Raw genomic sequence first — 14,262 nt, forward strand, 5'->3', positions numbered from 1 at the left:
TATAGAATTAAGGGAGAATCTTGCTTTTGAATACTTGTACTGCATTGAAGATTTGCCTGTATATTTCCATTAATCTGGCTACTTCCGGAAACCCTGCAGAATTTAGACTTTAATCTTTCATTTTGAAATCTGGCATTGCCATTCTTGCAAACCTGGGGCTCAGGTGAGCAAGTGAGCACTTACATTTAATCAGTTTTGATGAGCAATGGAACAGTGCAGTGACATGACTAAATAAGTCATGGTGTTGTAAGACTTCGTACTGTGCTCACCCCAGTCCAACGCCGGCATCTCCACATCATGACTAAATAAGCACAACATAAGTTTTGCATGTAAACTTTATTTTAAGATTCTGGTAACAATCCTGTTTGAAGCTTCATTAAACAATCGCAATTTGGATAAAGATGCATACTGATATGAGAACCAAACAGGGAATTCTTAAGCTAAAAAAGAATTGCCTAAGTACCGGTATAGGTGACAGCATCTGGTATAAATTAAACATTCAAACACAAATGACTTACACATAAAGTCCTTTATTATTAAAGCTTCCAATACATCATACGCTGATTAAGATTTAACGGTCTCTAGGCAGATGCAAAACATGAACCCCACAATTCGATGGTGGTCACCATCACATATTCCACAATCTGAGTGTCACCATCCCCCTTTTCCACTCTTTTTCTTTTTTTGCTGCTGTTTTTTCTTTGAGGCAGCAGAAGGTTTCTGTTGCCGAGGAGGCACAATGTTGCTGGAAGATGCAGCTGCTGCTGCAGTTCCAGGTCGTGGAGATGTGGGAGGGCTACTCACAGTCTTGCTAGCATCACTGGAGTAAAAAGCAGAGCAATCATTAACATGGGCTTTAAAGTAGAATAAACACATTCAATCATTTACTTACAGGGGCAATATAAACATCATGTGTAAAATTTATTAAACTGGTTTAAGAGGTGCAAGAATCTTGGGAAATCCCAACAGTGGGTTTTCTTGATAATTAACACGAGCTAGAAATACTCGGATTGTAAATTAGGAGATTACAAGTTGTGATACTTGTACTGAACTACATTTTTTACTTTGGGCAATTTTCCACATTGTTGGGTATATGCCAGTGATGTAGCTGTACTGGAATAGTTTGGCTCGGGGTACAGCTAGTCTGGAACACAATTCTGGTGTACTATTGTCAGGATGTTGACAAGACTCCACAGTCTTTGCGGCATCCAGTGCTTTCAGCTGTTTCTTGATATCATTGGAGTGAATTCAATTGGCTGAAGACTAGTGGGAACTTCAGAAGGAGGCCCTGAGAGACTATGCACATGGCACTTCTGGCTGATGATGGTGCAAACGTTTCAGCTTTTCCTTTTGCACTGATGTGCTGAACTCCACCTTTGAGAAATGTTTTTTTTAGGAGTGGCATGTGGCGCAGTGGTTAGCACTGGGACTGCGGCGCTGAGGACCCAGGTTCAAATCCTGGCCCTGGGTCACTGTCCGTGTGGATTTTGCACATTCTCCCCATGTCTGCGTGGGTTTCACCCCCACAACCCAAAGATATGCAGGTTAGGTGGGTTGACTATGCTAAATTGCCCCTTAATTGGAAAAAAATAACTGGGTACTCTAAATTTATTTTTAAAAGAAATGGGTTTTTTGAAGCCACCTCTGTCAGTTGCTTAGTTGTCCACACCAGTCACAACTGGATACGACAGGACTGCAGAGTTCTGATCCAATCTGTTGGTTGTAGGATCACTAAGTTCTGGCCTGCTGCTTTCACTTTTGGATGAAGGTCGTGCTGTGGTGTCAGCAGGTTGGCATTCACTCCAACACTCCATGTTGAACCAGGGTCAGTCCCCTGACCTGTTGTTCATAGTAAACTTGCTTGATCTCACCCTTCACCAACCTACCTGTCGCAGGTGCATCTGTCTAGGACAATATTGGAACAAGTGATCAGAGTACAATCCTTGTGGAGATGATATCCTGTCCTCACCCCCCCCCATCATGTCAATGTCAGGCTATATGGTTAAAGATTATGGTTGAATATAATTCTGCGGCTGATGTGTCGCACGGAGGACCAATTTGGAGCTGCTCGAACTGTTCCGAATTCTTCCAATTTGCATGATGGGGGCATTCTCATTGTGAGGCCAGGACATCATCTCCACAAGTATTGTACTCTGATCACTTGTACCAATATTGTCCTGGACTGCGACAGGTAGGTTGGCGAGGGGCGAGGTCAAGTTGGTATTTGGCTTGAGTTAGTTCTACCTACCTGCAGGCTCGGTCTGGCAAAACTGTTCCTCAAGATTCAGCCAGCGTGGTCAGTAAGGGTGTTCCAAAAGCACTCTGGTAATGGACACTGAAGTCCCCATTCGAAATATATTACAGTGTTACTTCCAAGTGGTGTTCAATATGGAGGAGCATGGATTAATTAGCTGATGGTCAGTGGCAATCAGCAGATTTCCTTGCCCATGTTTTATTTGATGTCATGAGATGTCATAGTCCACAGATAATATTGAGGACTCCCAGGACTACTCCTTCCCAACATTATCCCGTCACCTCCGCTGTGTCTGTCCTGCCATTGGACATACCTCGGTACATTGGAAGAGGGTTTTAGGACATTGGTTGTGTGGTCTGAAATGTTGAGTATGAATATATCAGCTGCTGCTTTACCAGTGGGGACGGCTCTTCCAAATTTAGCAAAACTTGATAAAACCGAGTTGTTAGCTAAGTTATGACCTATAAGTCACATGTGGCCCATCTTAATCATAGAAACATAGAAATAGATGCAGGATGAGGCCATTCGGCCCTTCGAGCCTGCACTGCCATTCAATATGATCATGGCTGATCATGCAAATTCAGTATCCCACTCCCGCTTTCTCTCCATACCCCTCAATCTCTTTAACCACAAGGGCCACGTCCAGCCCCGTCTTGAATATATCCAATGAACCGGCCCCACCAGCTTTCTGTGATATAGAAACCACAAGCTCACAACTCTCTGAGAGAAGTTCTTCCTCATCTCCGTCCTGAATGGCTGACCCCTTATTCTTACGCTGTGACCCCGAGTTCGGGACGTCCCCAACAGCCCCTCCCAGACAATTCAATCCCATTTTTACTGATGTTTCTTAATTGCTGGTTTGGTTTGTTTGAATCTTCTGAGCTTGGGACGAGCTTCTGCTGTGTTCGGATTTAGAATTCATCCGAAGAACTCGAAGCAAAACTGTGATCAATGTTAGAATTTCAGATGTATTGTATTATAGGTATTTGGTGCAGCAAGGGTTAAAAACCTGGGTTCTTGGGCGGGATTCTCCGAACCCCACGCCGGGCCGGAGAATCTCCACAACCGCACCGTGCCGCCGGCACACGATTCTCCGAGGAGCGGAGAATCGGCGCCATTTGCGCCAGTGTGTTTGGTGCGAGCCGGTCGCGGGCCGCTGTCTGCAGCCGGGCTGCCGATTCTCCGGCCTTGATGGGCCGAGCGGCCGCGAGGAAATAGCAGAGTCCCGCCGGCGCCGTCCACACCTGCTCGCAGCCGGCGGGAACTCTGCACGCAGGGTCCGGGGGGGCGGCCTGTGCGGGGGGGGGATCTCCTTCACCGTGGGGGGCCTCCGATGGGGTCTGGCCCGCAATCGGGGCCCACCAATCGGTGGGCGGCCTCTCCAGCCCCGGCCCTATTTTGTTACGCGACCGGCCCCTGAACCCCCTCGCCATGTTGCGTTGGGGCCGGCACGTTGAGGAAGTCCCCCGCGCATGCGCGGGTTGGCGCGGCACCCAGTCCGCGCCGGGAAGGGAGGCTGGAGCGGCGTGAACCGCTCCATCGCCGTGCTGGCTCCCTGTGGGGGCCAGAATTGGTAGTGCCCGCGCCCATTTCGCGCCGTCGTGAAATGCGACGACATTCACGACGGCGCGGACACTCTGCCTCCATTTCGGAGAATCCGCCCCTTGTGTGTGTGACTGCTGCAGGCATGTTTTTAAAATAAATTCTAGTTTGAAAGTTTGGGTGCAATTAAAGCATCATAAAGAACTTGGGCTAATGGAATTTTGTTTTGATTAAGGAAATTCCCTGAGGAGTTAACCAGATTTTAGCTTCGTAAGATGATGCCATTATTGGGTGGAGCCAAGTTATCAGAAAGCAGCTCAGTTCAGTTCTGATCTGAATGAAGCTGTGTCCAGAGGTTAAAGTTTGATCTCACTGCAGTTCAGTCAAAAGACATTAACAGTCTTTAAAGCAGTGCAGACTTGTCTGAGAACAAGGGGGAGCTGAAACAAGCTGAGAAACATCTTCTGAAGATATACAGCCAAGGTTTCTGCATGGGTCTGACAGGAGTCAGATCTTGTATTTAAAGCAGTGTCAAAGAGGATCTCGCTTTCTCAAAGAACATATCTGCAAAGCACAAATTCCTATCTGCCATTGGTAGTTAACAGTGGATTGAGAGCAGAATTTCCCCCCATGTTGTTTAAATGGGAATAACGATAGCAGTTTACGGGTATTGTATTCACTGAAGTGAGTAGTATTGTTTAAGGGGTAATTGTAAGCTATTTTCTGGTGATGTCAAAGGTAATTAATACTGTGTTGGAAATAAAGTTTATTTTAATTTACCAGATCCCTATTTCTTTGTGCAATCACTCCTGAAGCGAGGTGTCCTTTCCTCATAGTCTAACAAAATTTAAATAAAATGGGGTGACACGATGGCACAGTGGTTAGCACTGCTGCCTCACGGCACTGAGGATCCGGGTTCGATCCCGGCTCTGGGTCACTGTCCGCGTGGAGTTTGCACATTCTCCCCTTGTCGGCGTGGGTCTCACCCCACAACCCAAAGAGATGCAGGGTGGGTGGATTGGCCACAATAAATACCCCCTTAATTTGAAAAAAGAATTGGGCACTCTAAATTTACTTTAAAATTTTTAAAATAAAATATTGGGGTTTCTGTTCAGCATCGTAGCTACTGTTGGGGTCTGGTCTGGGATTGTAATAGTAGCAACGCAAGATATTTGCATATTATTGAAGATATGAATCTAAAGTCTCTGGGCCTGAGTCAGGGCAAAAACCCTGGATACCCCACAGGCTGCGGGGTTCTGGATATCCACAGGCTGCGGGTTCTGGATATCCACAGGCTGCGGGTTCTGGATATCCACAGGCTGCGGGTTCTGGATATCCACAGGCTGAGGGTTCTGGATAGCCACAGGCTGCGGGTTCTGGATATCCACAGGCTGCGGGTTCTGGATATCCACAGGCTGCGGGTTCTGGATATCCACAGGCTGCGGGTTCTGGATATCCACAGGCTGAGGGTTCTGGATAGCCACAGGCTGCGGGTTCTGGATATCCACAGGCTGCGGGTTCTGGATACCCACAGGCTGAGGGTTATGGATATCCACAGGCTGCGGGTTCCGGATATCCACAGGCTGAGGGTTCTGGATATCCACAGGCTGCGGGTTCTGGATATCCACAGGCTGTGGGTTCTGGATACCCCACAGGCTGTGGGTTCTGGATACCCCACAGGCTGTGGGTTCTGGATACCCCACAGGCTGTGGGTTCTGGATACCCCACAGGCTGTGGGTTCTGGATACCCCACAGGCTGTGGGTTCTGGATACCCCACAGGCTGTGGGTTCTGGATACCCACAGGCTGGGGGTTCTGGATATCCACAGGCTGCGGGTTCCGGATATCCACAGGCTGCGTGTTCCGGATATCCACAGGCTGCGGATTCCGGATATCCACAGGCTGAGGGTTCTGGATATCCAAAGGTTGCGGGTTCTGGATATCCACAGGCTGCGGGTTCTGGATATCCACAGGTTGTGGGTTCTGGATATGCACAGGCTGAGGGTTCTGGATATCCAAATGTTGCGGGTTCTGGATATCCACAGGCTGCGGGTTCTGGATATCCACAGGCTGAGGGTTCTGGATATCCACAGGCTGCGGGTTCTGGATATCCACAGGCTGCGGGTTCTGGATATCCAAAGGTTGCGGGTTCTGGATATCCACAGGCTGCGGGTTCTGGATATCCAAAGGTTGCAGTTCTGGATATGCACAGGCTGAGGGTTCTGGATATCCAAAGGTTGCGGGTTCTGGATATCCACAGGCTGAGGGTTCTGGATATGCACAGGCTGCGGGTTCTGGATATCCAAAGGTTGCAGTTCTGGATATGCACAGGCTGAGGGTTCTGGATATCCAAAGGTTGCAGTTCTGGATATCCACAGGCTGAGGGTTCTGGATATCCAAAGGTTGCAGTTCTGGATATCCACAGGCTGAGGGTTCTGGATATGCACAGGCTGCGGGTTCTGGATATCCAAAGGTTGCAGTTCTGGATATGCACAGGCTGAGGGTTCTGGATATCCACAGGCTGAGGGTTCTGGATATGCACAGGCTAAGGGTTCTGAATATCCACAGGCTGAGGGTTCTGGATATCCACAGGCTGCGGGTTCTGGATATCCTCAGGCTGCGGGTTCTGGATATCCACAGGCTGCGGGTTCTGGATATCCACAGGCTGCGGGTTCTGGATATCCACAGGCTGCGGGTTCTGGATATCCACAGGCTGCGGGTTCTGGATATCCACAGGCTGCGGGTTCTGGATATCCAAAGGTTGCGGGTTCTGGATATCCACAGGCTGAGGGTTCTGGATACCCCACAGGCTGCGGGTTCTGGATATCCAAAGGTTGCGGGTTCTGGATATCCACAGGCTGAGGGTTCTGGATACCCCACAGGCTGCGGGTTCTGGATATCCAAAGGTTGCGGGTTCTGGATATCCACAGGCTGCGGGTTCTGGATATCCACAGGCTGCGGGTTTTGGATATCCACAGGCTGAGGGATCTGGATATCCACAGGCTGCGGGTTCTGTATATCCACAGGCTGAGGGTTCTGGATATGCACAGGCTGCGGGTTCTGAATATCCACACGCTGAGGGTTCTGGATATCCACAGGCTGCGGGTTCTGGATATCCACAGGCTGCGGGTTCTGGATATCCACAGGCTGAGGGTTCTGGATATCCACAGGCTGCGGGTTCTGGATATCCACAGGCTGCGGGTTCTGGATATCCACAGGCTGCGGGTTCTGGATATCCACAGGCTGCGGGTTCCGGATATCCACAGGCTGGAGGTTCTGGATATCCACAGGCTGCGGGTTCCGGATATCCACAGGCTGAGGGTTCTGGATATCCACAGGCTGTGGGTTCTGGATACTCCAGAAGGTTTTCAAACACAGGTTGTGCTGCCCAAACAACAAAGAATGATTGAAATCGGCCATAATTACATACCCGTAGAAACCTGGAATTGTAAAGCCCATCAGGAGGCAATTTTGCCCTATATCTGATACTCTGAACAGTGCCAAGCATTGTACAACATTCTTTACTATTGGCACATTGTGAGTAAAGATCTCAGTGAGTGACACTCACAGTTCCGCTGCTCCAGATAGCGTTGTTCCTTGAGTTCCTTTTCCTATTGGTTCCTTCTTCTTCCCCTTCTTTCTCCCACGATAGTATGAACGTTCCCGCATGGGAAGCCATCGCTCTGGATCTGGAGGCACTTTAGCGTCATAATTTTTGGGCAGTTTACCTACGCAATAAAGATAAACAAACCAATGACACATGATGGATATTGGCTCAGTTCAAAGTGGAATCTTTAGGGCTCACCCATTTGAGACAGAGATGATGAGAATTTTCTTCTCTACGGGTCATGAGGATTTGGAAATTTCCTCCTCAAAAAGCGGTGGAGACAGAGTCTTTGAATATATTTAAGACGGAAATAGATCAATTCTTGATAAGCAAAGGGAAGAAAGGTTATCGAGGGTAGGCAGGAATGTGTTGAGGTTACTATCAGGCCCGCCATAAAGGACGGAGCAGGCTGGAGGGGCCGAATGGCGGAGAAGGCTGGAGGGGCCGAATGGCGGAGCAGGCTGGAGGGGCCGAATGGCGGAGCAGGCTGGAGGGGCCGAATGGCGGAGCAGGCTGGAGGGGCCGAATGGCGGAGCAGGCTGGAGGGGCCGAATGGCGGAGCAGGCTGGAGGGGCCGAATGGCGGAGAAGGCTGGAGGGGCCGAATGGCGGAGAAGGCTGGAGGGGCCGAATGGCGGAGAAGGCTGGAGGGGCCGAATGGCGGAGAAGGCTGGAGGGGCCGAATGGCGGAGAAGGCTGGAGGGGCGGATGGTGGAGCAGGCGGGAGGGCCGGATGGTGGAGTCGGCATCCGAGGAATCAGCCTGGTAAACCTTCACTGCACTCCCTCCACAGCAAGGACATCCTTCCTCAGATAAGGACACCCAAACTGTGCACAATACTCCAGGTGTGGCCTCACCAATGCCCTATACAATTGCAGTAAAACATCTTCATTCCTATACTCAAATCCTCTCGCTGTGAACGCCAACATACCATTTCCTTTCTTTACTGCCGGCTGTACCTGCGAGCTTACTTTCAGTGACTGATGCACAGGGCTAAATCGCTGGCTTTGAAAGCAGACCAAAGCAGGCCAGCAGCACGGTTGAATTCCCGTACCAGCCTCCCCGAACAGGCGCCGGAATGTGGCGACTAGGGGCTTTTCACAGTAACTTCATTGAAGCCTACTTGTGACAATAAGCAGTTTTTATTTTCATTATACTGCATCTTCCATGCATGTGCCCACTCACTCAGCCTGTCCAAATCCTGAAGCATCTCTGCATCCTCCTCACAGCTCACCCCTCCCACCCAACTTTGTACCATCTGCAAATTTGGAGATAGTACATTTAGTTCCTGTGTCCAAATCATTAATATATAACGTGAACAGTTGGGGTCCTAGCACAGATCCCTGCCAATCAGAAAAAGACCCATTTATTCCAATTTTTTACTTCCGGTCTGCTAACCAGCTTTCTATCCATTTCAATCCCAGGGTTAAAGTCCAACAGGTTTGTTTTGCATCACTAGCTTTCGGAGCGCTGCACCTTCCTCAGGTGAATGAAGGTGAATCACCTGAGGAAGGAGCAGTGCTCTGAAAGTTAGTGATTTGAAATAAACCTGTTGGACTTTAACCTGGTGTTGTAAAACTTCTTATTTTGCCCACCCCAGTCCAAATGCGGCATCTCCACATCATATCTATTTCACAATCCCATGCGCTGTAACTTTACATATTAATCTGATATGTGGGACCTTGTCAAAAGCCTTCTGAAAGTCTAAATAAACCACATTCACCGGTTCTCCCTAGTCAACTCTACTCGTCACATCTTCAAAGAATTCTAGTAGATTTGTCACGCATTATTTTCCTTTCGTAAATCAGACTTTATCTGATTACGCTCTGCTTTCCAAATGCTGTGATACAGTTTCTATAACATAAGAACTTGGAGCAGGAGTAGGCCATCTGGCCCCTCGAGCCTGCTCCACCATTCAATGAGATCATGGCTGATATTTTGTGGACTCAGCTCCACTTTCCGGCCCGAACACCATAACCCTTAATCCCTTTATTCTTCAAAAAGCTATCTATCTTTATCTAACATGTGAAATGTCCCAAGGTGCTGTACAGGAACATTAAAAAACAAAGTATGATGCCAGCCCACAAAGAAATATTAGGCTAGAAAAGCTTGGACAAAGAGTTTTGAAGATTGCCTTAAAGAAAGAGAGTGAGGAAGAGAGGGGTAGGGAAGGAATTTCAAAGCTTCAGCCTCAGAGACTGGGATCCAGCCACTAATGGTGGAACAATTAGAATTGGGAATACACAAGAGGCTAATTAGAGGCAAGCAGATATCTTGGAGGATTGTGGGGCTGTAGGAAATGAAAGAGATGAGAGGGGCGAGGCAATGGAAGGATTTAAAGTTAACGTTGAGAATTTTAAAGACAAGACATTAGTTGCCTGGTAAGTCAGCAAGCACAGGAGTGATACGGGAACGGCATTTGTTGCAAATTAAGACGGGGTGTGTTATGTGAGGGTACCTTTAAGAAATGGATGTTTAAGCAATGTGCCTTTAAGAAATGCAGTGATGTCAGAGTGTGGGTGGAGCTTGGTTTTAGTTCAGCCATTTTGCAGTTTAGTTTCAGTTTGAAAAGAGCTTGGGTGTGTGTGTGTTTGCAGTGAGCTGGATCTGCTGTGATCTCTGCCATGTAAGACTATCTCTGGATCATTTGGGTGATTTAAACTCATAATAGTAAAGCCTTTAACCTGATGTGTTTCTGTTTAAAGGTGTTAAGTCTCACGGATGTTGAAAGGAATAACTGAAGGATTATTTAGTGTTGTGATATTTTCGGGGTTATCTTTGAAGTAAGGGGTGTTAAGAGGTCCAATGTTTATTTAAGAGGTTAAGTTGAGTTCATGGAATAAAAATTGTTTTGTGTTTAAAAACCCACGTGTCGAGACTTCCGGGTGCGGCGATGACCAGCTAGGTCGCACGTTTCGGCACCTCCCGTTTGAACGGACTTTTGGGCTCTTATTGGGAGCCCCAACGGCAATTTTTGACGGCTAAACCCATTGTGCGATGAAACAGAAGGGAATCCCCCCGGATGAACATGGAGAAAGGCGATAATAGTGGCCGGATTGCAGAGGATCCTCTGGAGCAGCGGCAAGGAAGGGAAGCACGAAGCAAGATGGCGGCGGAGGGAGGCCGTTTGGTATGGGGCCCAGAACAGCAAGAGTTCCTTCGGAGATGTGTTGAGGAGCTAAAGAAGGAGGTGCTGGTCCCGATGCTGCAGGCGATTGAGGGGCTAAAGGAGGCGCAGAAGACCCAAGAATTGGAGCTTCGTGGCGTGAAAGCAAAGGCTGCCGAAAATGAGGACGAAATACAGGGCCTGGTGGTGAAGACAGAGACACACGAGGCACTGCCTAAGAGGTGTATGGAGAGGCTAGAAGCCCTGGAAAATAGCTCGAGGAGGAAGAACCTAAGAGTTTTGGGCCTTCCCGAAGGTGCAGAGGGAGCGGACATCGGGGCATATGTGAGCACGATGCTTCATTCCTTAATGGGACCGGAGGCCCCAACGGGCCCCTTGGAAGTGGAGGGAGCATATTGAGTCCTTGCGAGAAGACCGAAGGCGGGAGAAATACCTCGAGCTATAGTGGTGAGGTTTCACCGCTATAAAGACAGGGAGATGGTCCTGAGATGGGTGAAAAAGACACGGAGCTGCAGGTGGGAGAACGCGGTGATCCGCGTGTACCAGGATTGGAGTGTGGAGGTGGCGAGAAGGAGGGCGAGTTTCAATCGGGCCAAGGCGGTGCTCCATAGAAAGAAAGTTAAATTTGGTATGCTGCAGCCGGCGAGACTGTGGGTTACACATCAAGGGAAACTTCGAGACGGCAGAAGAGGCGTGGACATTCATTGAAGAGGAGAAGCTGGACTAGACTGGAGAGAGAAAGAACTTTTGTAATAAAGTAGTGGTGTGATTGCGTGGGACTGGGAATCGGAAGGGGGGGGGGGGGGAAGAGACATTTTCTCTTTCCCCTCGATGGGGGGGGGGGGGTATGGTGAACTGTGGGCGCCGGTGGGGAAGGAGAGGGGGAAGGAGAGAGGAAGCTGCGCCATTAGGGGCGGGGCCGAGTGGGAAGGGCGGGCTTTGCTCCCACGCTATGGTAATGGTGGTGGGAAAAGGGGGCACAGGAAGGAGGGAGCCTTACACAATGGGAGGCTGAGGATAAACGGGGGAAGCCGAGGTCAGCCAGATTTTGCTGACTTCTGGAAGCAACATGGGGGGAGCAATCACGCTAGAGGGAGATCTAGCAGGGGGGGGAGTAACTGAGTTGCTGCTGTTAAGGGGAAGGGGGAGCTGCTACGGGATGGGATGGTCGGGACGGGAGGACACCGTTGGGGGGGACAAGTGGGTGCGTGGGAACCGGGTGAGGAGCTGGTCCAAAAAAGGGGATGGCTAGTCGACGAGGGGGGGGGGGGGGGGGGGGGTAAAGAGCCCCCCCAACCCGTTGATCACGTGGAACGTGAGAGGGCTGAATGGGCCGATTAAGAGGGCAAGGGTACTTGTACACCTAAAGAAATTAAAGGCAGATGTAGTCATGCTGCAAGAGACGCATCTGAAACTGGCGGATCAGGTCAGATTACGAAAAGGATGGGTGGGACAGGTATTTCACTCGGGCTTGGATGCAAAAAATAGAGGGGTGGCAATATTAGTGGGGAAACGGGTATTGTTTGAGGCGTGGACCATAGTGGCGGACAGTGGGGGTAGATACGTGATGGTGAGTGGCAGATTGCAAGGTGAGGCGGTGGTTCTGGTGAACGTATATGCCCCGAACTGGGATGATGCCAACTTCATGAAGCGTATGCTGGGGCGTATCCCGGACCTGGAGGCGGGAAAGTTGGTAATGGGGGAGACTTCAACACGGTGCTGGATCCAGGGCTGGACCGGTCCAGGTCTAGGACCGGGAGGAGGCCAGCAGCGGCCAAGGTGCTTAGGGACTACATGGAGCAGATAGGAGGAGTGGATCCCTGGAGATTTACTAGGCCTAGGAGTAAAGAGTTCTCCTTCTTCTCCCATGTCAACAAGGTGTATTCTTGGATAGACTTCTTTGTCCTGGGAAGGGCGCTGATCCCGAAGGTGGCCGGGACGGAGTACTCGGCTATAGCCATTTCGGACCATGCCCCACATTGGGTAGATCTGGAAGTAGGAGAGGAAAAGGAACAGCACCCACTGTGGAGATTAGATATGGGATTGTTGGCGGACGAAGGTGTGTGTGTAAGGGTAAGGAGATTTATCGAAAGGTATCTGGAGATTAATGATGGTGGAGAGGTTCAGGTGGGAGTGGTCTGGGAAGCACTGAAGGCGGTGGTCAGAGGGGAACTGATTTCCATAAGGGCCCATAAGGGGAAACAAGAGAGCAAAGAGAGGGAGAGATTGTTGAGAGAAATTTTGAGGGTGGATAGGCAGTATGCGGTGGCCCCGGATGAAGGACTATACAGGGAAAGACGAAGGTTGCACACGGAATTTGATTTGTTGACCACGGGCAAGGCGGAGGCACAATGGAGGAAGGCACAGGGAGTGCAGTATGAGTACGGAGAGAAGGCGAGCCGGTTACTGGCCCAACAACTGAGGAAGAGGGGGGCGGCGAGGGAGATTGGATGGGTTAGGGACGAGGAGGGTGAGATGGAACGGGGAGCGGAGAGGGTGAACGGGGTGTTTAAGGCATTTTATGAGAGGCTGTATAAGGCTCAGCCCCCGGAAGGGAAGGAGGGAATGATGCACTTCCTAGACCAGTTGGAATTCCCGAAGGTTGAGGAGCAGGAGAGGACAGGACTGGGAGCACAGATTGAGGTGGAGGTGGTGGTAAAAGGGATTGGGAGCATGCAGGCAGGGAAGGCCCCGGGACCGGATGGGTTCCCGGTGGAATTTTATAGGAAATACGTGGACCTGCTGGCCCCGCTTCTGACGAGAACCTTTAATGAGGCCAAGGAAAGGGGGACGTTGCCCCTGACGATGTCGGAGGCGACGATATCGCTGCTCTTGAAAAGGGACAAAGACCCGCTGCAGTGCGGGTCTTACAGGCCTATCTCCCTCCTGAATGTAGATGCCAAGCTTCTGGCCAAGGTGATGGCGACGAGGATGGAGGATTGTGTCCCGGGGGTGGTTCACGAGGGTCAAACGGGGTTTGTTAAGGGGAGACAATTGAACACTAACATACGGAGGCTGTTGGGGGTGATGATGATGCCCCCGCCAGAGGGGGAGGCGGAGATAGCGGTGGCGATGGATGCAGAGAAAGCATTTGACAGAGTGGAGTGGGATTACCTGTGGGAAGTACTGAGGAGATTTGGATTTGGAGAGGGGTTTATTGGATGGGTTCAGCTTCTATACAGGGCCCCGGTGGCAAGTGTGATTACAAATAGGCAAGAGATCTGACCACTTCCGTCTATACAGAGGGACAAGACAGGGATGTCCTCTGTCCCCGTTACTGTTTGCGTTGGCAATTGAGCCACTGGCCATAGCGCTGAGGGGCTCTAGGAAGTGGAGGGGAGTACTTAGGGGAGGAGAAGAGCACCGGGTGTCAATATCGCGGATGATTTGTTGTATGTCGCGGACCCAGAGGAGGGGATGCCCGAGATAATGCAGACACTCAGGGAGTTTGGGGAATTTTCAGGATATAAATTGAATATGGGGAAGAGTGAGCTGTTTGTGATGCACCCTGGGGAACAGGGCAGGGGAATAGATGATTTGCCGTTGAGGAGAGTAACAAGGGATTTTCGGTACCTAGGGATCCAGATGGCCAGGAACTGGGGAACCTTGCATAAGCTTAATTTAGTAAGATTGGTGGAGCAGATGGAAGAGGACTTTAGGAGATGGGACATGGTGCCCCTGTCACTGGCGGGTAGGGTGCAGGCGGTTAAAATGGTGGTCCTTCCGCGGTTTCT

At 50.1% G+C, this 14,262-nt stretch overlaps 1 protein-coding gene across 2 annotated transcripts in view; it reads right to left on the bottom strand.

Moving 5' to 3' along the window:
• Window positions 1–321: 321 nt before the first annotated feature.
• srp72 (signal recognition particle 72) overlaps window positions 322–14,262 on the bottom strand; it is a 171,053-nt gene continuing 157,112 nt past the window's right edge. For both annotated transcript variants that reach the window (XM_072495169.1, XM_072495170.1), the window contains exons 18-19: window positions 7,364–7,523; window positions 322–820 (exon numbers count right to left, since the gene is read on the bottom strand). In XM_072495169.1, the coding sequence (XP_072351270.1) occupies window positions 652–820; window positions 7,364–7,523 (329 nt within the window). In that variant the 3' untranslated portion in view covers window positions 322–651. The remainder of the gene's footprint in view (window positions 821–7,363; window positions 7,524–14,262) is intronic.

The sequence above is a fragment of the Scyliorhinus torazame genome, chromosome 3 (assembly GCF_047496885.1).
Source record: "Scyliorhinus torazame isolate Kashiwa2021f chromosome 3, sScyTor2.1, whole genome shotgun sequence".
Taxonomy (NCBI): domain Eukaryota; kingdom Metazoa; phylum Chordata; class Chondrichthyes; order Carcharhiniformes; family Scyliorhinidae; genus Scyliorhinus; species Scyliorhinus torazame.